General features: G+C 45.7%; 1 protein-coding gene across 2 annotated transcripts in view; it reads left to right on the top strand.

Moving 5' to 3' along the window:
- The window catches only part of RAB29 (RAB29, member RAS oncogene family), a 230,229-nt gene that overhangs the window by 133,677 nt on the left and 73,253 nt on the right, over positions 1-23,299 (top strand). For both annotated transcript variants that reach the window (XM_086923429.1, XM_086923430.1), the window contains exon 2: positions 21,876-21,947. In XM_086923429.1, coding sequence (XP_086779555.1) covers positions 21,876-21,947 — 72 coding nt within the window. The remainder of the gene's footprint in view (positions 1-21,875; positions 21,948-23,299) is intronic.

Genomic DNA, 23,299 nt, shown 5'->3' on the forward strand with positions numbered 1-23,299 from the left:
TAACTGCCACAATCTTGTGGTCTAGATTTGTGTTTTTTTACAGTGCCCCATGGCACTGTAGAGCATTTGTTTCTTTTGCTTCCATCCTCCTTGGGGTGAGACTGCCTGTTTTTTTAGGTCATTTTGCCCTGAAGGTGGGGCAGGCGGTTGCAAACTCGCAAAGCACATGGGAATACGTTTCTGTATCTGGGGGGAGCTGCCCGTGAGGTAAAGGTTGGTTTCATTTTAGGGTGCCAATATTTTGCCTTCACTTTGTGCCCCCCTTGGATGTAGATCAGCCAATTTTGACTCCTACATAATTACACTGCGCTCAACGCAACATACACTCCAAATACCACTCAGTGCCACATAAGTATATGCTACATATTTACACTGCGTTCAATGCAACATACACTCCAAATACCACTCAGTGCCACATAATTTACACACCAAATAATTACACTGCAGTCAATGCAACATACACTCCAAATGCCACTTAGTACCACATAGTTACACACCACATAATCACACTCTATCTATCGTATCACCACAGCATCACTCAGCACCACCACAGCATCACTCAGCACCACCACAGCATCACTCAGCACCACCACAGCATCGCTCAGGGACACCACAACATCACTATGCGCTACCACAGCATCACTGAAGGCCACAGCATCACTCGTCGCCACCATAACATCACTCAGCGCCAACACAGCAGCAGTCAGTACAACCATTCAACAACTGATTCAAATTTGTTCTCTCAATGTTTCAAGCTTTTTATTACAAATGTCACAAAAAGATATTATTTCACTTCTATTCTTGGATTTTCGTCGCAATAAAATACACTCAACATAATCTTCACAAAAGTTATTTACAAAAGTTTAAGCTATTGCAATTATAAATTACAACAACTTTTATTTAAGTATTAATTATTACAAAACATTAAAAGCAATTGTTATTTGTAATATCAATACATCTAAGTCACGTAAATACAACACATATTTCATTACAAATGCTATAGGTGTCACATTTGCAAAAGTTAAATGTATTGGCATTGTAAATGACAAAGCTATTAATTTCGCTATTTTCAAAACCAACACAGATATAAAACATTTGTCATTTACAATACCAATAGCTCAAACTTTCCTAATGCGAGACCTATTGCATTGCAAATGCTTGTTCTTTTTGTTGCAACATTTTGTATGCCGTAGAATTTCATTTGTTTGACATTGACGTCATGCACTTCCCAAATGTGTTTGGCCATGGCATACGAGAAGTCTTTGTTTTTAATTGCACATAGATGTTTCAGAATGCGAGGCTTCAGTTTATTCATAGTGCTACCCACGTACTTTTTCCCACGTCTACTTAAGAAAGTACACTACAAACGTTGTTTCACAAGGTATCCTTTCCTTTACCTTGGTGACTTTTCCTTGCAGGTTTACAAATTCAGTTATATTTTGACCATAAGTACACGCTTTTCACTTAAGACATCTCCAAAACCCTCTCTTCCTGCTGAAGATGCTATTCTCAATCTCTGACTTTCCAGAGTTGTCCGAAATCATGAAACTTCTAGTCAACAAGTCCATTAAAGATGCTGTTTTTTTGTATGTTCTACTCTGATATTTAGGCAAGTGCTTCTTAAGGTTTAGGTCCATTCTTAGGAGTGTCCAGTTCTGTTTCATCAACTTCCATGTCTCATAATTAGATATATCATAATCCATTGTATATCTGATATCTTCAGTATGATTTTTAGGTCTCGCCTGTCGATGCGCATGCGCATCGAGCAAGCGAGACTATAGGGGCTCATCGACTCTTTATCTAACTTGCAAGGAATCGTGGCGATTCCTTGCAGTGCCCGTGACTTTTAAGGTCAATGCGCATGCGCATTAAGCTTATGCGCATGCGCATTGACCTTAAAAGCGCGTGCGCGTGCACGTCCGTCTCCTAACAACACACACACACCCTCTCCCCCGCTCCGCCCCCTCCCGCCGTGTCGCATTTCTCTTTCTCCTCCCCCTCCCCTCTCTTCCTTCCGTCTAACGCCGTGTCGCACCTCTCCCCTCTCCGCCCCCTCCCCGCTCCGCCCCCTCCCCTTCCCTCCGTGTCGCATTTCTCCTCTCCCCTCTCCGCCCCCTCCCCTGCCCGCTGTGTTATTTGTTTATTTTACCCGCCGTGTCTCTGCTGCTTCCCCCTGTCCTGTCTCTCCTCCTCTCTCTCTCTATACCCTCCCCCTCCTCCCCACCACTCCCATCAAGTCCCTCTGGCCCTTCCCTCCTCCCCGGACCCCACCATAATTACAGCGTGCGTATGGCTCTAGAAACCGGTCTGAAATTTTGAATCAATGACAGAGTAACCTGCAAAACAGTGTTATTATTTGAAGAGCGCAAATCACAATCTCAGACCGTCAATCAAAACAAATTGTAATTAAGTGTGCACGCCACTGTTCTAACACGCTACTCCCAACACTAGTAAGCTACAAAAAGTGTGTTACTGATAAAACGGGTAAGAAAGTGTACTAGTCACTGACCGGATAACCCGCAAAGTAGTGAACGTAGATAGTGTTCACGTCACTGACTCAGACGTTCAGCTAAAACAATATGCAAATAAGTGTGCACATCACTGTTCCAGTGCGCTGCATTAAATACTGCAAACTTTTGCTTTCAAAATGGCTGTGCGCTTTGACGTCATGCATGCACCCCGTCCGGAACACAGCGCTCCTTTGGCACTCCGACACACTGGCATGCTGCTTGGAATCTCCTGATTGTTATGCACGCAAAAAGAAACTCCCACGCGGCAGCGCTGACAGAGATGCGTGTTAGCCGATGAGGTACTATACAGTTTGCGTGGATTTACCCATGTAAACCCGGGGTCTGGGGTATAGATTGAGCAGACGTCCGATAATTTGAATACTGCTGATGTCTGCCTCATATCGCTGTTCCCCTTTTGTTTTCCTGTTGTTGAAGGCTTCGCCTCCCCTACTCCTCCTACTCTCCTCCCACTCTCCTCCCGTCTGTTCCCGCACTCCTCCCCGGCTCCCCGGCCGCCTCACACGCCTGCTGGCTTCACTCCCCGCTGCAGGCGGCCCTGCGCACTCTAACCGCCGGCAAATCTACACAACCGCACTAAATAGGCTCACCAATGAGCAATGTACAATATGCAAATTTCATCTTGACATGTACACCCCACTGGCAATGACAGACGTTGTACACCTACTCAGTACATTTGTAAACGCTGCAAATACCTCAAAAACTGTTTAGTGTCGAAATGGTCCTCAATTTTGAATCCTATGCAGTTGCAATGTACACCATAATTACAGCGTGCGTATGGCTCTAGAAACCGGTCTGAAATTTTGAATCAATGACAGAGTAACCTGCAAAACAGTGTTATTATTTGAACAACGCTGACATTCTCTCTCTCACACACTAATACACAATCAAGCTAACGTACATATTACACAAACATATACACCGGCACACACTCAGATATACACAAAAACGAATACACACATATATAGCAAATCACGCCCCCAAAGACACAAATAAACAAACAAGTACCCAGACACACACCCAAAGACACACTCACACACGAATACATACACCTACCCTCTACGACACGCAGATACACACAAACATCCTCACACTGACACACACATATATCGATACACAATCACGCAAACGCAGATGATCTTATTAACAAACACACATGCACTCACACAAAAACACAGACGTACACACATTGCCCTCACACGCTCAAACACAGATATAAACACGCACTTAGATACACACTCAGACACGCACGCTTACACACACACATTCTTACATTTCTGTACCATGCCCCTACCAGACAAGCACACGTATACAGACACACACCACGCAAGTTCACACCCGCCTCTCCCACAATTGCCACTGTTTACGTTCATACATCAGCCGTCACGTAATGTACGTTTCGCCCTTAAAATAAATCAAAATGTACTGAGTGTGATCAAATATAGGAGTCTTCAAACCTAAATGCAGCATAAATGCATAAAGACAGTGAAGCAACACAAAGAGATGTCTGTCAGCTGTCCCCGTCTATCATGGGTTGTGTGTACACACTGTCTAGATAAGTGCACATAACCGATCCGTTATTAATGGTTTCCTATCTCAACAGAGACGCTACTGTTCGTATATGATATATAAGCATCAGTGACGCGCTTCGTGCACGCAGCTTCCGTCCGTCGGTCGCTCCAGCCCTCTGGCTGAGATATTCCTAGAATGTACAACGCATCTGACAGAGCCATGGGAGCCCGGGCCTATGCTGAGGGAGTCTGAGCGGGACAGATCCATCGAGGCTCGAGGGTGAGGGGTGCACGTCCTTCACACGCCCTCGGGTGCGAGGAGGACCGTGCTGCACCCTGGTTACTGGGCCTCCTTATTCTAGGCCCTGTTGTCTGAATTGCAAGAGTGTACTTAGATACAAACAAATGGTCACAGCAGTAAGTCCTATTTATTCCTACTAATATGGCAAAGGAACACCATCTTTCTACACATTAGTTATTTCCTTTCTGTATGCAACTTTTCATGAGGAATATGGAATGAAGTGATAGTGTCGAAGTGAACGCACATTTTGGAAGGTGTGAACACTGAGCAATATACACATGTTTATGCGGGCAAGCAGTTAGTCCCTTAATTCATATCGCTCCACACACACACTCACCCTCACTCACACTCACCCACCCTCACTCACCCTCACCCTCACTCACCTTCACCCCCACTCACCCTCAACCCCTCACCCTCAACCCCTCACCCTCCCTCACCCTCATTCACCCTCAACCCCTCACCCTCACTCACCCTCAACCCCTCACCCTCACTCACCCTCAACCCCTCACCCTCACTCACCCTCAACCCCTCACCCACTCACCCACACTCACCCTCACTCACACTCACACTCACCCACCCTCACTCACCCTCACTCACCCTCACTCACCCTCACCCTCCCTCACTCACCCTCACCCTCACTCACCCTCAACCCCTCACCCTCACCCACCCTCAACCCCTCACCCACCCTCAACCCCTCACCCTCAACCCCTCACCCTCAACCCCTCACCCACCCTCACTCACCCTCACCCTCACCCTCAGCCTCACCCTCACTCACCCTCAACCCCTCACCCTCGACCCCTCCCCCTCAACCCCTCACTCACCCTCAACCCCTCACTCACCCTCAACCCCTCACCCTCAACCCCTCACCCTCAACCCCTCACTCACCCTCACTCTCACTCATCCTCACTCACCCTCAACCCCTCACCCTCACTCACCCTCACTCACCCTCAACCCCTCACCCTCACTCACCCTCACTCTGACTCACCCTCACTCAGCCTCAACTACTCCCCCTCACTCACCCTCACTCACCCTCACTCTCACTCATCCTCACTCACCCTCAACCCCTCACCCTCACTCACCCTCACTCACCCTCAACTCCTCACCCTCACTCACCCTCACTCACCCTCAACTCCTCACCCTCACTCACCCTCACTCACCCTCAACCCCTCACCCTCACTCACCCTCAACCCCTCACCTTCAACCCCTCACTCACCCTCACTCTGACTCACCCTCACTCAGCCTCAACTACTCCCCCTCACTCACCCAAAACCCCTCACTCACCCTCACCCTCACCCTCACTCACCCTCACCCTCACTCACCCTCAACACCTCACCCTCAACCCCTCACCCTCACTCACCCTCGCTCACCCTCACTCACCCTCACCCTCAACCCCTCACCCTCAACCCCTCACCCTCAACCCCTCACCCTCAACCCCTCACCCTCAACCCCTCACACTCACCCTCACTCACCCTCACCCTCACTCACCCTCACCCTCACTCACCCTCAACCCCTCACCCTCAACCCCTCACTCACCCTCACTCACCCTCACCCTCAACCCCTCAGCCTCACCCTCACTCACCCTCAACCCCTCACCCTCACTCACCCTCACTCACCCTCAACCTCATGCTAAAGATTTACAAAAAAACCCATAAACAATTCTAAAAGCACTAACTCTAATGCTGCGAGACCTATTGCATTTCTAATGCTTGTTATATTTCGGTTCCATTCTTTACTATATATATAGTATATTTGTGCAACACTTCGAACAGTAATGCAGGGAAAACACCACAAAAGGATTCCACACCAGATTTAGAAAAATAGATTAAACTTTAAGAAATAAATAAAACCAAATCAAAATGACAAAACTATAATCAGTAGAAACGAAGATATGCCATCTTAAAGATTTCAGTGAAAATAGTGTGAGAACACCAAGCGCCAACTGTGGATATCTGGTCGTGCCGCACCGGAACAAAGTCACAAGTTCAGGCTGACAGCATTGGAGCATCGGCCGGTGACAGGGATCAAATTAGGCCCGCTGAACAAGAGAACTAAAAATTCTGGTTGTAGAGCGTTGGTGGTCCCGCGTCAAGAATCCGTGGCAAGGCTGATGTGATGCGTTGTTTCTTAGGACCCTCAAAGCTATGATGCGAGATCTCACACCACCGTTAAGGATCTCATTAATCAGGGCTTGCGATGTGAAGTCTGGCATAGTTGATGTATTGCGCAGTCAAGGCAATGTCTTTGTTCCCAGGATCTGTGATGCAAAAACCTGCGTCATTGTAGAGGCTGCCGTTTACAAGAGATTTATGATGCAGGTGCCTGCGTTAGGGAAGTTTCGTGCAGTGGTGGTTCCGGTGCGGGACTGTGGGGTCGATGCTCAGTCCCTCCACTGAGAGAACGCTTGCAGCAGAGGAGATGCGTCGGTTCTGCTGGGCGTACGGATGACCTGGCATATCACCTTCAGGCCCACCTCCAAGGGTCCAGGACTGGGCTGGCACCACTTGGCAGGGTAGGACTCCGATGGCAGAACTCAGGCATTGGGAGCCTTCTGTCGCTGAGCCTCTAGTCAGTAGGCCAGCCAGCTAGCCCTTGGAGGCCCTCTGCGGTCCTGGGTTCAACAGATGCAGTTCCAGTCCTTCTTACCCAGGCAAGAGGGCAGCAGGTCACAACAGCAGGGCATCAGTCCTTCAGAGCAGGAGTCCAGCAGAGTTGATGTCCTTTCTGCAGCACAGCAGTCATCCTTCCTGGCAGTGTATCAACAGGTCCATAAGTGTACTGAAGAGTTGGTGGCTGAGGTCCAATATTTATACTTGGGCCTTCTTTTGAAGTGGGGTAGATTCTAGAGGTTTCCATTTTGAACTGCATAGGTATCCTGCCTTCCCTGGCTCCTGACTAACTGCAGGGGTTATGCATCCCTTTGTGTGGAGGCAGGACACAACCTATTCAAGTGTGAGTAGGGCTGTGCCACCTCTGCCATCCCATCGAGGCACATCTAAGCTCTCTATTGTGCCTAGCTTGCTACAATAAATACACAAAGCCAAATTGTCAGCTATAACCACTCATGTGACCCTGAGACAGGCCACAGGTATTAAATGTCTAAGGCAGGAAAATGTCAACTTTCTAAAAGTTGCACTTTCAAAACTCTGGTTACCTGTTCCCATCTGGAAGTTACAGCGTTTTAAACAAAATTACTCCTTGCATTAGTGAAAAACGAACTTAGGAGTTTTTCACCAGCAGGACATGCAAAACTTGAAAGTACATGTCCAACTCTTTTGAATACCCTGCACCCTACTGTTGGAAGGTGGAGCAATATGTGGTGAAAGTATAACTGGAGTGTTGGATTTTAGAAGCAAAATTCAATCCGCGCAAAGCAGTACTGCAAAATATTATCATTGTGGTCAATACGAAAAAGCAAAAGTGATTATTGGTCACTTGCAGGTCGATTTGTGCAGAACACAAGGGGGGTAAATGTGACACAGGTCCCAGGATCAAGCTTTAACTGTAGGTTTGATTTTACCTGGCTCAAGAAACCCGGGTGCAGAATTGTTCTGGCTGGTGCTGTAGCAAGAGCCACTTTTTTACTGTTTACATGTGCTGGTGGGGAACTGGGTGCAAAAAATCTACAAAGCCACTGCTGACATTTAATGAAGGTTTTGCAGAGTTCCCTCGAGGTGCAGTATTGAGTAAAGGTGGTGGTTGCTGGACTGACTACCAACAAGCCTTGGCAGAAGTAAGCTCAACAGAAAAAAATATTTTTTGTTCTCAAAAGCACATCTTGCCAAATAAGTCCCTAGCACTGTAGGGAACTACTTTGTATTTGGATGGTCTTGTAGAAAAGAGCAGAACAACATAACTCACAGCAAATTTGGCTGGAGGCTTCAGGGGCTAATCCAATGGCCCAAGCTGTATGCTATAGAGCACAAATGAAAGAAAGAAATATGCCCAACCAATGGATTTGGAGAGCTGGCTCAAAGCCCCTGATGGTGAGTATATCAGAGACAGCAAAAGACCTACAAGAAAATGTTCTAAGACACCAAAGGGTGGCCGAGAAGCAGTAATATCTGTTTTATGGGGCTTAAGGAGAAGACTGAAGGGTGATAAAAAAATATATATATGATGGTAGTTGCCCTACTTTTTTCTTGGTAGAAAAGCCAAATAGAGAGAAGTGCTAACGTGAAGCTCAAGAGTGCCCTTAGGAGTGGCAAATCAGAATGACTACGATGCCCTAGGTACCCTGTATGTTTTCATTAAAAATAGACTTTTCAGAGGGAGATGGGAGAACGGTTACCAGACCAAGGCTAATTAGTGAAGGTAAAGGGGTGGTTGGATACAACAGCAAAGGTAACATGCCTCTGTAATAAGGAACATGCCCTGCATCCCTCCATTAATAGGAAGCAGGGCTTCTTAACCCAGGCCTCAGAATAATATCTGAGGGGATAGGTATAGCTCCTAGCTTCACAGCCCATCCCATTTGAATGTGAAAGACATATAGAATTTTATTACAAGGATTATTAGATCAATGGGCTCTCCAACTAAAAAAGTACAGGTTACACACATTTCTGAAGCACAGGAAAATGCACATAGCACTCCAAGAAACACATCTCACTAAGCCTGAACTAAAAAAGATACGCAAGGGGTGGAGGGGGCAATTGATAGGTACTGTGTACTCTGCCGGAGATTTTACCTCCTGACCATAGTCCTTTAAGTCCCAATCCACCACAGGAGCACACTCGGCAGGCAGAGGCCACAGCAGGGACCAGTTGTCACTAGTCAGCTGGGCTGTTGCAGGAAAAGGCCCCTTGTAGCTTTTTGTGTACTTCTGGCTTTAACAAGAGGTCAGCCGTATGACCCTTGCAGTACACTTCTTTGCCCTGGGTACAAGAGGGGAGGAGGTTCAGCCCTTCTGGGTTCTTCTCAGGTTGTAGACAGAAGGTTCAGTCCTCCTTTGATCTTCTTTGGGTCCAGGAGTTTTCTGAAGTGGGTGGCTGGGTGTGCCACACGTATGCCTGGTATGAGCTAATGGGTTGGAATTATCACTGTAGATGCCCTGACCAATGGGGTAAAGTTTCCCTGGGCTAACAGTTCCCATTTGTGGGCATTTTCAAGTTGGCCAATGTCTTTAGCCACATTAATATTGTGCTCTGATGGCTGGGTGCATGTGTGGGGAGTGTAACTATGATCTTCACAGTGTGCTCCCACATCCAATAGCAAAATCCAGTTTGACGCAGTCCCTGCACCCACAGTGACCGCAGCACAGAAGTCTGGTCTAACAAACCTCAGCTTTCGGTAACCAGACCGAGAAAACGCTCAACTTGTTGTTCCCTTCTGCTTCCCTCCTTTGAAGTGTGCCCTTAACATTGTGTAAATCGAGCAGACTTGTCAAACACTGTGACACTGGAATTGGGCTCTTACTGGCTGGGAAGACAACAGAAGGGCCCTGCCCAAGTGTCGGCTCACATTTTCCTGTGACGGGGAAGGCCTCTTTGAAGAACCCCCCAATTGTCATATGAAAAACCCCAGCAGACTTGTCAAGCAGGAAGTGGCATTCATGCAGGTTCTGACACTTTAATGTAAAAAAAGGATCTCCCCAGCCCTCACTGCATATTTGAACATGTTGTGCTCATGATCTGATTTGGCAGAGATTACCCATCTGAACCTATTATTTGATCATTGGAGCCGTTCTTACCTCGGTAGGGGGGTGTATGAGCTGCCAGGTGACAGTTGAAAGACAGTGAATGGTTTTAGAAGCTTCAGGGAGGCGAAAGGTAATTTTTCTAAAGTATTTTTTCTGTAATAGACAACATTTGATTTTACCATTAAATTGGAATTTAACTCATAAAATCATAGAAATATTTCTGTTTCCTGAGTGAAGATAACATTTATAAAACATTATCTTGTTTCCCAAAGCTTTCCTAAGGAACAGCTAACCCTGGTCCTCTATCCTTTTGGGCCTTTTTTCCTGTAAGGACACGTTTACTATTAAACTTTTACCTGTCCTACTATCAAATACCATGCACCCTGCCTTAATGGACAGCAGGGCTTACTTGGGGTGACATTAATATTTATGAGTATTAGGGTTGTCAAAAGGGGTAATTTAGACTTGTCGAGTTTGCAGTTGTAAACCTGCACAGCCAGCCTGGTGCTGGCAGGCCTGCAGTCATGTTTGCCTTGTCATTGCAGTGGGTGGCACAATGACTACTGCAGCCCGCGGTTGCGTTTAGCTTAGAGGCCCTGTGTACCCTATGGGTACTATATATTGAGGACCTATATGTATGTTAAATATGCCGATCAGGGGTCTGCCAACTGTATCATGTTGAAAGGAGAGCACAAGCACTTTGCCACTGGATAGCAAGGGTGAAATGAAGAGATTTCTGTAGCCAGCAAATAATCATCTTATCAAAAAATTTGTTGTATCCCTGCAGAAATTGAAGATTTCCAACAATGCGATATCCCTGTATGCTGATGATCAGGTGATTTATCAGAAAGATTCCATTGCCAGACTGCCAGATGTAATGTCCAAACTAACAAAGTTCGAGTACCTAGGTGGACTCAGACTCAATCTGAATAAATGTTCTCTGTGTCCTCTGAAGCCGATACCAACTTCAGCTGGCAATAATACTGAGAGGAGACTTTCTGATACATGAACGTGAAGTATATCACTGGAAAGTAGGCCTTAAAAATCAAAATTTCAGCGTTGATTCCCTAGTCTGTCTCAATAGAGCACACTTTTTTTCAGCATGTTGTAAGAAAGAGTCACAGGGGTGCAGAAGGAGATGAAGATAAGTTATGCAGCCTATGGAAAGGTTTCAATTGGTGCAGAAAGGCAGGTGGCGGGCTACCTGGGGGAAAGCGGCAGATAAAGGCGTGAGGTGAGATTAAGATGGGTGTTCCAAACAGGAGGCAACCAGAGAAGGATTTAACAGTTCAGGATGACAAAAAGGAAACCCTCATCTCCTGGCTACCCTCAGACTTGCTAGGTGCCACAAGATTACGTTGCATGAAATTGGAAAGTTGTTGATCGGTTAACGTGTTAATAGTCTGCAGGAGAGACACGTCAACAATAGACACTTATCTCCAATTTATCTAGCATTTGCACTGCATACAAATATGCTCAAAACCATTGAAAACAGACACCTTTTTAATATACCAACAATCCATATCTCCCATTTGTTTTAAAAAGTAACTTAAAAATGAACTTTTTCCCTAAACATAGGGAAAAGATACAACTGACTTCACAGTAAGTACAATTCAAATTTATTTTCACAGTTCTGTGTATGATCATATCTGACTTTCCTTGTTTCACAGGATGTTAATTTAATGAGACGAGAAATCTCAAGCTCTCATGGCTCAGCAGTTGTCTGTTTTAGTGAATCCACTTTGAACAACGTTTGTTAAAAAATACACCTTTTATTCATTGACAATAACTTCCAGTTATTGATTTTCAGAAATATTATTATACAAATCCCTTATAACTACACAAGTGTTACTCTTGCCAAATAATAGATACCGTAATTATGTTCAATTGCCTTCGTTCTTGAATTATACGAAAACACAAACTCTGCACTGGCAAAGAAAAGTTGGCCATTTCAGTTATTGACATTACTGTTTGCTCGTTGGTAAGGTCCTGTTAATATATTAACTTTGTTATGAACTGTGCTTTAGTGATTTGAGAAAAAATGAAGGCTTTGTTCATAAATCCAAAGTCAAGTTAAACTTCTGGTAAACAAAACGTTTTATTGTGGCTGGCCGCGCCATTTTGTTGTTTTTATGTTCATTACGCTCGTGCACACGTTGTACGGAGACCATGTCCGGAACAAACAGCCAGGTTCATCATTGTCCCGTTTTGCGAGTCCTTAATAGCGATTATTAAGGAATCGCTATTAAGGACTTGCAAAACGCGATTCATATAGGAATCGCAAACTAAATTGCAATTCCTACAGCTTCCTTATTTGCGATTAGCAAATTGCTAATCGCAAATAAGGAATAACTCCCCATTCATTCCTATGGGCTAATCGCAAATAAGGATGCGATTTCAAGGTGCTAGGGGTGTCCAAAGACACCTTGTAGCACCCCTAAAATGAAAATGTAGACTGATGTTGCGCGCACACACATGTCCAAAGGACGTGTGTGTGTGTAACATACAACTTAGAAAAATGCACTAAAGTGCATTTTTCTAAGTTTTCGCTATTTACCACGAAGTCAGACTTCGCGGTAAATAGCGGCCAAAAATTGCGAATGATGAATCCCAAATGCAAAAATTGCGCTTGCAAAGGGCCAGATTCTCAGAATCTGGCCCTTTGCGAGCGCAATTTTCAATGATGAATCTGGCTAAGTGTTTCATTAATCTAATTGTTCACAGATGAACCTGCTGTACTCTTTCTCCTGACGCTGTTGTCCTCTTGTAGACCTCAAGTTCTGTGGCTTCAGCACTGGAATTCCTCTTGGTTTTTAATAGAAAGATTTTTTTTAATAACATTTTGTTTTCCTAAATGGTCTGGGCATCCGAAAATGGCATTGATGTGTTGATATATTTTTATAAGTTGGTACATATCGATATTTTTTTAATGTCCAACCGGGGCATTCAAGGTTTATAGCTTACCATAAAGATTAGATCACTTGCATGGTTAAGCGGTGTGATTAGTGTGAAGCTGCCTTTGTTTCTTCGTTGATATGACCCTTTAAAGTATTCTGGATTATTAAGCGTCACTTGTTCTAGGTATGCAAGTGTTTAACTTTAAAGTTCAATTCAGGGCATGTGGGTTTGTAGTGTAATTGACCTAAAAAATCTTGGATCTCAGTTGGCTAACATTGTGCTCTTTCAATGTGTTTCTCCGTTTCCTTTCGGTTTGCACCATATCCAAAGCAAGGACACTTAAAAAATATATGCAGCCGGTGGAGTTGCAATTCGATGTATCCTTTATTTTGTTTTTTTTGTCTCCTATTTGCGGAGGAAGCTCTACATTATCTTTTATTAAATTCTTGTATTGACTGCAATTTAGGTGTGGTTAAAGCCCTGCTCCTTTTTTATGAAGCAATTCTTTTTTTTTTGTGTGTTGAGAACTATGTGGTTGATATTTGCACTTTTCGAGAAAACAAAAAGTGGTCTACCAGGAAATAATGTTTTCAATTCCTTGTCTTCTTTTACCACTTCCTAAAGTTTGTGGATTTACCGCCTGTTTTTTGTTTTTTTCTCGATTTGCATCACAAATTTGCTTTAAAATACTGGTCGTCTAGAAGTGTATTCACTTTTCTTCAAGCAAGTGAACTCTCTCTATTTTTTTCAATCTGTTATTTTGTTTTTTTCTCAGTATTTCACCTGTTTATCCTCTGTCATTGAACTTTTGTTTCAGTATTTGTTTTCTCTTAACATAGTTGTCATTGGTGGTTGTCCTTTTAACTCTTGTAAACTGAAAGAATGGCAAATGTACTTTGAGTGACCAATCGTGAAAACTGCCAAAATGCAATATCCTATTTCTGTCTGTTGGTTTATCATCTTCTTCCTTTTTTTTTTTTTTTTTTTTTTTTTTTTTTTTAAACCATTTTTTATTGACATACCAACTATTGTGTTACAGCAGCATACATCCACAGGGCAGAGTACAGTTAGAACAGGCTAATGTTCAATATCAAATTCTTATGACTGGTGGCCGAGTGTTCATGTGTTTGTTGGTTTATGAGTGATAGTCTAGTCTGGACTCTATCCCCAGCTTGATTGTATCTGGCATTGACTTAATGTGTGGGTGAATTTGATGTTAGTGGGCATTTCTTTGAGATTTTGGGCCAGATGTAGGAGCCCAAATACTGGTCGGTAACGGCCGAATTTGGCAGTTACCGACCGGTATTTGGTGATTGGGATGTAGGGGCATCATTTTGCAGATTCGGTAAATTTACTGAATCAGTAAATTTACCGATTCTGTAAAATACCGAATCGGTAATTTTACCGATTCGGTAAAACCCAGATGTAGGTGGGACTCTTCTGAGTCCCAAAGGCCTTACAGATTCGGTATTTTACCACCCAATCCAATTGGGTGGTAAAATACCGAATTCAGGTGTGCATGCACATCTGTGCATGCACACCTGTGCAATGTGACACACAGACATGCCCTTAGGGCATGTCTGTGTGCCACATGGCACACAAGTCCGGAATTGGGGTGCTAGAGGGTGTCAAAGTGACACCCCCTGCACCCTTGCAGGATTCGGTATTTACCGATTCGGTAAATACCGAATCGGTATTGCCTATTGATTCCTATGGGCTTCAGGGCCCATAGGAATCAATGGGCAATACCGATTTGGTATTTACCGAATCGGAAAATACCGAATCCTACCGATTCGGTAATTCTCAATTTGGAATTACCTAAATCTCCCCCCTTCATATTTACCGACTCTTAAATACCGAATCGGTAAAATTTGGTATTTAAGAGTCTGTAAATATGAATTACCTACATCTGGCCCTTTGTATGTATTTTCTTGCTTTCTGAGTCCTAAATATCAGAAACCTATTCTAAATGTAACCTTAGACCATTTTTCCATTCTCTTGTGTTGTAGATGAGTACAGTCTTGAATGTGTACATACATTTTCATTGGCTGGTGTTGCGCCAAAGGCCATTGGAGTGTCCTTGACCTATAAAGAATCTGTACCATTTGCTTTACAAGCGTTAAAACTTTATTAAGTATCTCCATTAGTAATATCACATTTACTTCTCAAGATTGGTCTGAAAGATTGATCATTCAACAGTTTCAATATCTTCCTTTTGTGGAATTGATGTAAATAGAGAATTCACCTTTAGTATGCACAGTATGTGTGAAAAATTTGTTGTATAGTTTCCTTAGGAAATCTCCATTCTCTTTTTAACAGAAGAGCATTTTGGCCCCCAATTGTAGTAGAAAGTGATCTAAGATTTTGCCCAAAGATACTTAGATGGAGTCAACTGCTACAGTTGGCCTCATAGGGCCCTCTTGTAAGTATTTATGGACCTTGGGCAGCACATAGATGTGCCACGTTCTCAGAAATTCGGTTTAAGAATTCACCTATCCATAGTCCAGTTAAGATTTAAAGGTGTTGTGAGGATCGTCATTAATATCTGTTGATATTCTGTTGTAGGTTTTAACATAAAATGGTGTATCCTTGGGGGCGTGGCCAAGTCGGCAGATGTCACTCCGTGAGCTCTCGGCTCCCCGGTTGAGACTCCTCATTCATCTTGCTGCTGGCACCAGTTTTCACCCCGACAAGGGGGTCTGTTAGCCTTCCCTTGGGGGTTCGGATCCTGTTGGTGCTGTCTGCTCCCCACAGGGCTGTAGTGGGGATGAAGAGTGGTCCGGACCTATGCCGCAGTGCAGTGCAGCACAGCACAGCACACATTTGGCATTCCTGGGGTGCCTTCTCGGGCTGTGACCCAAGCCACGGTTCTCCCGATGGACAGGCACGAGGCCTGTAGAAAGCTGCTAAACTGTTGCGACTGCCCCCCCCCCCTCTCACACACGGACTTCCCAGCAGCTGGGTGGTTCTGCGAGGCCCCAATTGCCAGGGAGTAAATTCGGACTTGTGCACCTCGAGGTTCATTGCTCTGGCCTCTGATGGCCATAGGAGCTTGCATCAGCATGGCTGTCTCTGCAAGGCATCAGAGTCTTGTGACATATCGCCTGTGTTGGGTCTGGGTGGAAGTCAGCAGGGTCGCAGACTGGTATTTCGCCCCTATTCACCCCTCTGGCCCCCCTGCCCCCACTTTTTCTTTGTCTCCCTTACCCATTTAACCTGGGACACGGTGGCCTGGTTGGGGACTCCCAGACAAACCAACCTGTAGACTTCAGCATCACTGAAGGCCCGAAGGCCAAACATAACTCTTTCTGCCTCCTCCGCAACCAGGCCTGAGGGGGTGATTTCTGGGTGTAGTGGGTCACGTCTTTCACCCATGGACAGCGCAGTGGGATCTGACTGCTCGTGCTGCCATGGGGGTGGCCGCGGCCCGGTGCAAGCTAGTCCTCTTCCACTTAGTGACCAGGACTGTGCACTGATGCTGCTCTGGGGAATGGGGCATCAACTCAGGATTGATAAATACACAGCCCGTGCCCCCCCTGCATCGAAGCAGGACACTGTGGAAACTACCCCTTCCTCACTGGCAGCCCAACCGAACATCATGGACATCCTTCTAGCTATCCAGGCCTCCCAGTCCGCTTTGAAGACTAGGATTGGAGAAGTCAGAGTGAATGTCACTCCAGGGCCTTCGCAATGTCACAAAGTGTCACAAACCTTGCTCTGAGGGACACCTCTTGGATCTAGAGGACTTTGTGTTCACGTTGAAATCGGAGATCGGAGGTGGCTCATCTGACTACGGCACCTCATAGCTTTGTACAATGTATTTCCCTGTTTTTATCCTAACTGTACCCCTCCCCCCCCCCCAAAGTCCTTTGTTTACCTCCTATCTATACTGTAAAGCCCTCTGATAACCTCACAGGTCTGGTTTGCGCTCTATAAAACTCTAAATAAATGAATAAATAGCATGGTGATTTGGGACGAATACGTCCTCCGTTATGCTTGCGAGCTGGCCTTTACAAACTTTGTCCACCAAGATCCTAATCTTTCCCGACTATACTAGTCTAGTGCAGCGTCATCGCAAATCCGTCAAAGCTGTTAAGCAAAATCTGTGTGCGATGAACTTCTCTTCTCAGCCCACCTCCGAGTGATTCACACATCTAAGTCCTTCTTTTTTTTTTTTCACACTTCTGAGGCCACATGGGAAAGGGAACCGTAGAACTGGCTCGTGTGCAGGCACTCGTTCCCTCCATGGGGGAACAACCCCTTTAGAAGACCGCTAATGGTGGGACCTGCAGACGACCGTGTTCCCACAAATGATGAATAAGGGTTGGTGGGTCTCCCACCACTCACGCTCACAGTCCCTTGCGGAACAATGATGATGGGGCTGCTGTTGCTGACGGCCCTTTTCAGGCTTGATGGCCTTGATTTCTGCTTCGAGGGGGAAGGGGAGGTGGCGGCTTTGGGCCTGACGTGGCTCCCATGGCTACCCTTAGGATTCAACTGTATCAATGTACCAGCAGCATCAGATCCTCTTTGAGTTTTTCCGGGGGGGCAGGAGATATAGGTTGTTTCGCTCCAAAAGTTGGTTTTTCAATGTCTGTGACTTTTATTTTATGGGGGAATAGATTCTTCAGGGGTGGAAGTGTTTGGGTGGAGGCATGCTGGCACATTGGTTTGTGGTGGTTTTGCCAGTTTGGACATGTTTGCTCCTGTTTTATACTATTCCAAGGCTCTCCTTTCCTGAGAATGCCCGAGTGGGTATTGCCCAGACCTGTATTTCCAGTCCTGAACCTGATGGCTCTTAAACTAATGATGTGGAGTGTCAGCGTTTTAAATGACTGCTTCAAGCAGGAGTGCAGTGTTGGGTTTTGCGAAACAACATGCCTCCCGGTTCCCGATGCCCTTTCTGGGACACTATGGCTAAGATTGGGTATACTTTGCCAGCTATATTAGGGCTAGTAGGTAGCCATCCTGATCCACAAACGGTTGCCAATAGTGGTTACTCGTAGTGTGACCAGCCCACAAGGCAGATAGGTTGCGGTAGAGGGGGCGGTCAATGGGCAGGCCCTTAATTTGCAGTGTCCCTGTTGCTACCCAACTGTTGGGTCCTATGCTCAATTCAGTGAGAGAGGTGTTGTCAGGCCTCTCCAGTGGTATCACCATAGTGGGTGAGGGTTTAATATGACTATGTCTTCTGATATTGACTGCTTGAGGGCCTTGAATAGTATTCGGCCCGGGCTTCCTGTCTCCGGGTGGGCTTCCTGCCTTGGTCTTTGCGATGATTGGCGCACCTGGAATCCTAGCATGCATGCTTACACTTCTGTGGCATAGAAAACCAGGTCATGCATCGATTGTTTTCATGCCTGCCCCTGACCTGCTTCGTACCATGTGGTCGGAAATCCTCCCTATGGGCATTTCAGACATTGCCCCAGTTACTATTTACCTGGGCGGAGGTAGCTGAGGGAGTGACTGATTTGATGCCTCAGTGCGTTGCAGGAACTCAGTGTCTTTCTGGAGCTCAACGTAGATTCAGTGGACTCCCTGGGTACCCTTTGGGCTGCCGGCAAGGCATTCATGCAGGGGGTCCCTCCACACATTTCCGAGCCCAGGACCAGCAGAGATCACCTCCGATTGAGGGGTTGGAAGCCCACATAGCACTGGCAGAACAGTGCTCCTCTGTAGAAAAGACTGAACCGCGGCCATTAGCGCTCGATAGGCTTCCTCTGCGACAGCTCTGCCAATGACTAGGCGAGTTTGTTCTGGGTGGCCTCCAAGAGTAGGGTCTTTGCTGGGGTTATAAATCGAGCAAGTTTCTGTACTGGCTGACAACTAGCGGTCTAGTGGACTGGGTAGTGCCTAATGTCCGGTACCCAAGCGGGAACTGGCTACTGAGGCCCTGGTTGCTTCAGTGTTCGCCGACTAGTATCGTACTTTATATGCTCGGCTGCCGCGCAAAAGCTCTTCCCCTGTAATAGAGGACTTGCTGTTGTGCACTCTTTTGATGGCAGATGCAGCCAATCTAGACTAACTGATTACTCTTGCATAGGTTGACAAAGCCCCCTCGGAAATGAACCCCAGCAAGATTCCGGGACCAGATGGCTTCCCCGTCGGATATTACAAGAAATTCTGGGAGTCCTGTTGCCCCATTTATTAGCGCTCTATAGCCACAGGCCACGGCCCAGCAGATTTGAAAGAGGAGAAAATAGTTGTCATTCATGCTCTATCGCCCGATCTCCCTTGTTAATCCGGAGCGTACAATTTTTGACAAATTTCCAGCTAGCTGTCTTCTCCGGTTCATGTACACACTAGTCTATCTCAATCAACGCAAGTGTATGCCACGCCGCTGCACATGCCACTATATACGCAGGATACAAGCAGTGGTGGCATATCATTAGCTGCTGCTGGTGTCTAACGCCTTTCTCCTCATAGGCTTCAAAAAGACTTCAGTTTCCCTTGATTGGGAATTTCTCTGGGACATGCTTGTTCGTTTAGGCTTTGGCCCTTGCATTATCTCCTATGTGTTAACTCTTTGTGCCTGGCCCATGGCTAGGATTCAAGTAAACAGTCTTTTCGCGGGTGATCCTAATTCAGCTGGGCACCAGGTAGGGTTGTCCCTTATCACCCCTTCTTTTCACTCTTGCGGTCAAATCTCTGGTGACATGAGTGTGCTGCGATGCTCAATTGCAAGAATTCCAGTTGGGGGATGAAATTGAGGAGGATCGTATTTCTTTCTACACCAAAGATAACGCTATTCCTGTATTCCTGAGTGACCCTGCATTCGAGTGCCCTAGAGCGCAACGCATGCTTGATCTCTAGTGCCAGGCCTCCAGCCTGCTGGTTAACTATCCCAAGTGCTTATTGCTCCCACTTACGGGCGCTATGCAGGACAATGGCTGGCAGGACCGTATACCTCTTAGTAGATTAAGCTTCCTTTATCTCATTGTAGACCGCTTGCATGGGTCGCCGATTTCCCCGCACCCACCTTCTCTCTCAGACCTGACTAAACTTGTATTTGGAGTTTTGAAGTCGGGTGCAAGATGGACTGGGTGGGGAGCAGGGTCACTCTCCAGACCCCCTTTGGAGGGGCACACAGTTCCGCCAGGTGGCCAGCTTGGCGGGGTTCGGGAAGTAGCACCTGATCAATATTTTATGTTTAGGCCATGCATGGCGGGTATCACAGACTTGCACGTTGACTTCCAGTTACTTCGCTCCCTGTTGTTCAAATTCCTACAACTCTGATATGCCCTCCTGTCTGGGCATGACCCATCATACACGGGTACTGGTCCCGACTCCGGAGTGTTCTGTTGTGGTATGGGGAAAGCCAGTGGATTGCTTACCCTGAGTTGCTCTGCTAGGATTGCTGTAGGACGTGGGTAGGCTTTCTAGCGCTCAAAGAGGTATTTGGTGGGTCTGGGAACTCTGCTCACCAAGCAAAATATAGTCCCGAATTGGATCTCCACTACCACACCAGACTTGCACGCCTGGCAACAGACTATGGATTGGTGTGCTGAGATAGAAGAACTAGTGTATGCAGCACAGAGTTGCCCTCACAAACATTGCAAGATATGTAGCATTTGGTAAGACTACTTTGGGCTTAAGGAATTGATCTGAACATCCTTGTGTTGACATGTGGACACGAAGTCGGGGCTGGTTGTACGCTTCCTGTCATGTTTATTATGTTTAATTTCTGTTGAAAAAACAATAAAAATATCTCATTAAAAAAAATGTTGTACCTTAATCACTTATGCCCCTCTTTGATCACCAGATGACCATTCCTTTGTTTTTTGCCGATTTAAGTGTGCTTTTTCAGAGCCCCTGTTGACTTAATTTGCGGAATACTTCCTCTGACGGACCCACAGAGTAGGGGGCCATCGGAGGAAGGACATTACACTGTTTGCTCTATTTAAGATAGACTGTGCAATGCCCCTCCCCCCCCCCTCAACCCCACCCGTCACTGCCAAGAAGAATCTGACTGTGAGGAGTAGGAAAAAAAACAATGAGTCCTACACCATAAGAGCTTCCTCCTAGGTTGTTAACCATAATTTTTCGCAACTTGTTGCTAGCTTCCTCCAAGCCCTGCCAGGTCCACTTCATCCACTGTTTCTTTTTGTTTGGCGACCCACTACTCTCCTTTCCCTTTTTGCCATCTGGCTTTATACTTCGTTTCTGTAAGGCACCAAAATACTTTAGCATTAGCCTCAACCCATCGGCTCCTTATTGCTAAACACCTTCCTCTTGCCACTCAAAATCCCTGCATATCCTTTGCCATTCATTTGCCAATTTGTCTTTCTAGTTGCTCCTTCGCTTCCTCGTCATAATACAGATCAGTTGCATCTAATTCCAGGTTGTCGGAGCTATCCAATCCTCACTATCCACGTACCCCGCATTTCTCCATCCCTAGCCAATCACAAAGCTCGTAGTGAGGGAAATCCACCAATAATCCTATTGGCACCTGCAATGCCAGAAAAGCTGCTCTAGACTGCTTTTTCCCTTCAGGTAGGCACCCTCTTGCTGCCCTGTGCTCCACCAGCTACAACATCCTTTCCCTAGCCTCAAGTTCAAGGATAGTCTTCCTTCTCCCTTCTAGGCTGCTCCTGCCTAAAAGATCTCTGCCCTTGTGGGCCTCACAAGCCATTCTACTACACCTCCTCCCCCACTGGAAACCAAAACGCCATTCTTAGCCCTTTCCACACACACGCACACATGACCTCACCTGCTGGCCTTTACCCTTAACCTCTGTCCTCCTGAATTCATATCCCTACTGGTCACCAGCCCAGTCAACTCGCCCATTTCTGCAACACTTCAACTTGGTTTTCCTTCCCTTCCAAAAACCCTTTCGTTTGCATTTTTTTTTTAATTCCCTTCTTGTTGAGTCTACCATTCTATTTTAATTCCTCCCTTTTACATTTTTTTCGTGCACCCTCTTCTTTCTCTAGATTCTTCTTTGTTGAATTCATTATATGTCTATTTCTTGCCTGACCTTTCCCCTTCTTTCTTCTTTGCAGTGGATTTTGCCCTGAAGGTTTTGCAATGGTCTAGTTCCGAGACAGTCCGGCTCCAGCTCTGGGACATTGCAGGTAAGAACGTTCTCATTACTTTCTAGGCAGCGATGTTTTTGTTTGGCTTAAGAATCAATGGAGAATAAGTTACAAATATTTAACGTTAATTCTGTTGTTCAAAGACAAGGTTAAGATATTTCCTAAATACTTATTTAATTCATGGACTTATACAACAAAAAATAAGTGTAAAGAAGCTGGTCCTTGAATCAGAAATTCAAGTATGCCCTATAATTGCACATTCGTTCTTCACGGAAGCAATTTAGTGAACAGTAAAAAATAACAAATGTATAACTAGCCTAGGAAAGACTAGCAGGGACCCACGGTCTGCACGTCTTGCCCACCTGGGAGGAGTCGTCTGACGGCAGACCACTACGCTGTTTATTGCCGAGTCAGCTTTTTCAGCCAGAAGATGGATTTTGGAGATCGCTTTGTCTCACGACCTATGCGGTGATGGACTTTGCAGGATACTGAGCAATGCCATAAAAATACTATTTTACTCTTATTTATTAGGTGTTGCCTAAGACAGCATAAGACAATATTTTCTGTAAATGTGCCACCTATTGCTTACCATTAGTTGGCTTCATTGTCACTCTATTTTGCTTGCTTCTTGTGGGTCACTTGCTTCTGATTGGTCAGCTGCTATGGGATTCCTGGAGCTTGGACGCAATTTTAGGCGCTGCTTTTTCTTTCTCTTTAAGTACTCTACCAGGGGGGTTTTATTCTAGCTGGCTCCCTCGGGTACTTCTCCCCCCTTTGCCTTCCTCCGACCCTCCTTCCCTTCCCTTGTCTGTGCTGTTGTTGGCGGATGGCATGGCTTGTGGGTGACCGGGCTGGTCGCGCTCTTGTGGGGTGTAATGGCGGGGGTCGCGTGAGACGTAATGGCGACAAAGTTATGGGTGGCACATATCTTCTATATATATAAAAACGAAAGTATGTCTGTTTGTCCTTTATACATTACTACACTATTCATCCGATCACCTTGAAACTTTGGGAAGTTGTTGAGTACACTCACGCGAAGGTTTCTGGCAAAAAAAAAAACATTGTTAAATATCGGCACCCCAGGGCCCTCCTAATCTTTCCAATACTGAACGTTTACAGTTTACGGTGCGACTCGCTTTTGCAATGACCATCAACAAAGCACAAGGACAATCGCTGCAAGTGTGTGGACTAGATTTGGAGAATCTGTGCTTCTCACATGGACAACTGTATGTGGCCAGCTCACGTGTCGGAAAACCTTCTGATTTATTCGTGTACGCACCAGACGGAAAAACAAAAAATACCATGTATCCACAAGCACTCAAATAAATAAACAGAATTAAAACAACATTTTAAAATGATTTCCATATTAAAATGAATAAGTTTCAATAAAA

The sequence above is a fragment of the Lissotriton vulgaris genome, chromosome 5 (assembly GCF_964263255.1).
Source record: "Lissotriton vulgaris chromosome 5, aLisVul1.2, whole genome shotgun sequence".
NCBI lineage: Eukaryota > Metazoa > Chordata > Amphibia > Caudata > Salamandridae > Lissotriton > Lissotriton vulgaris.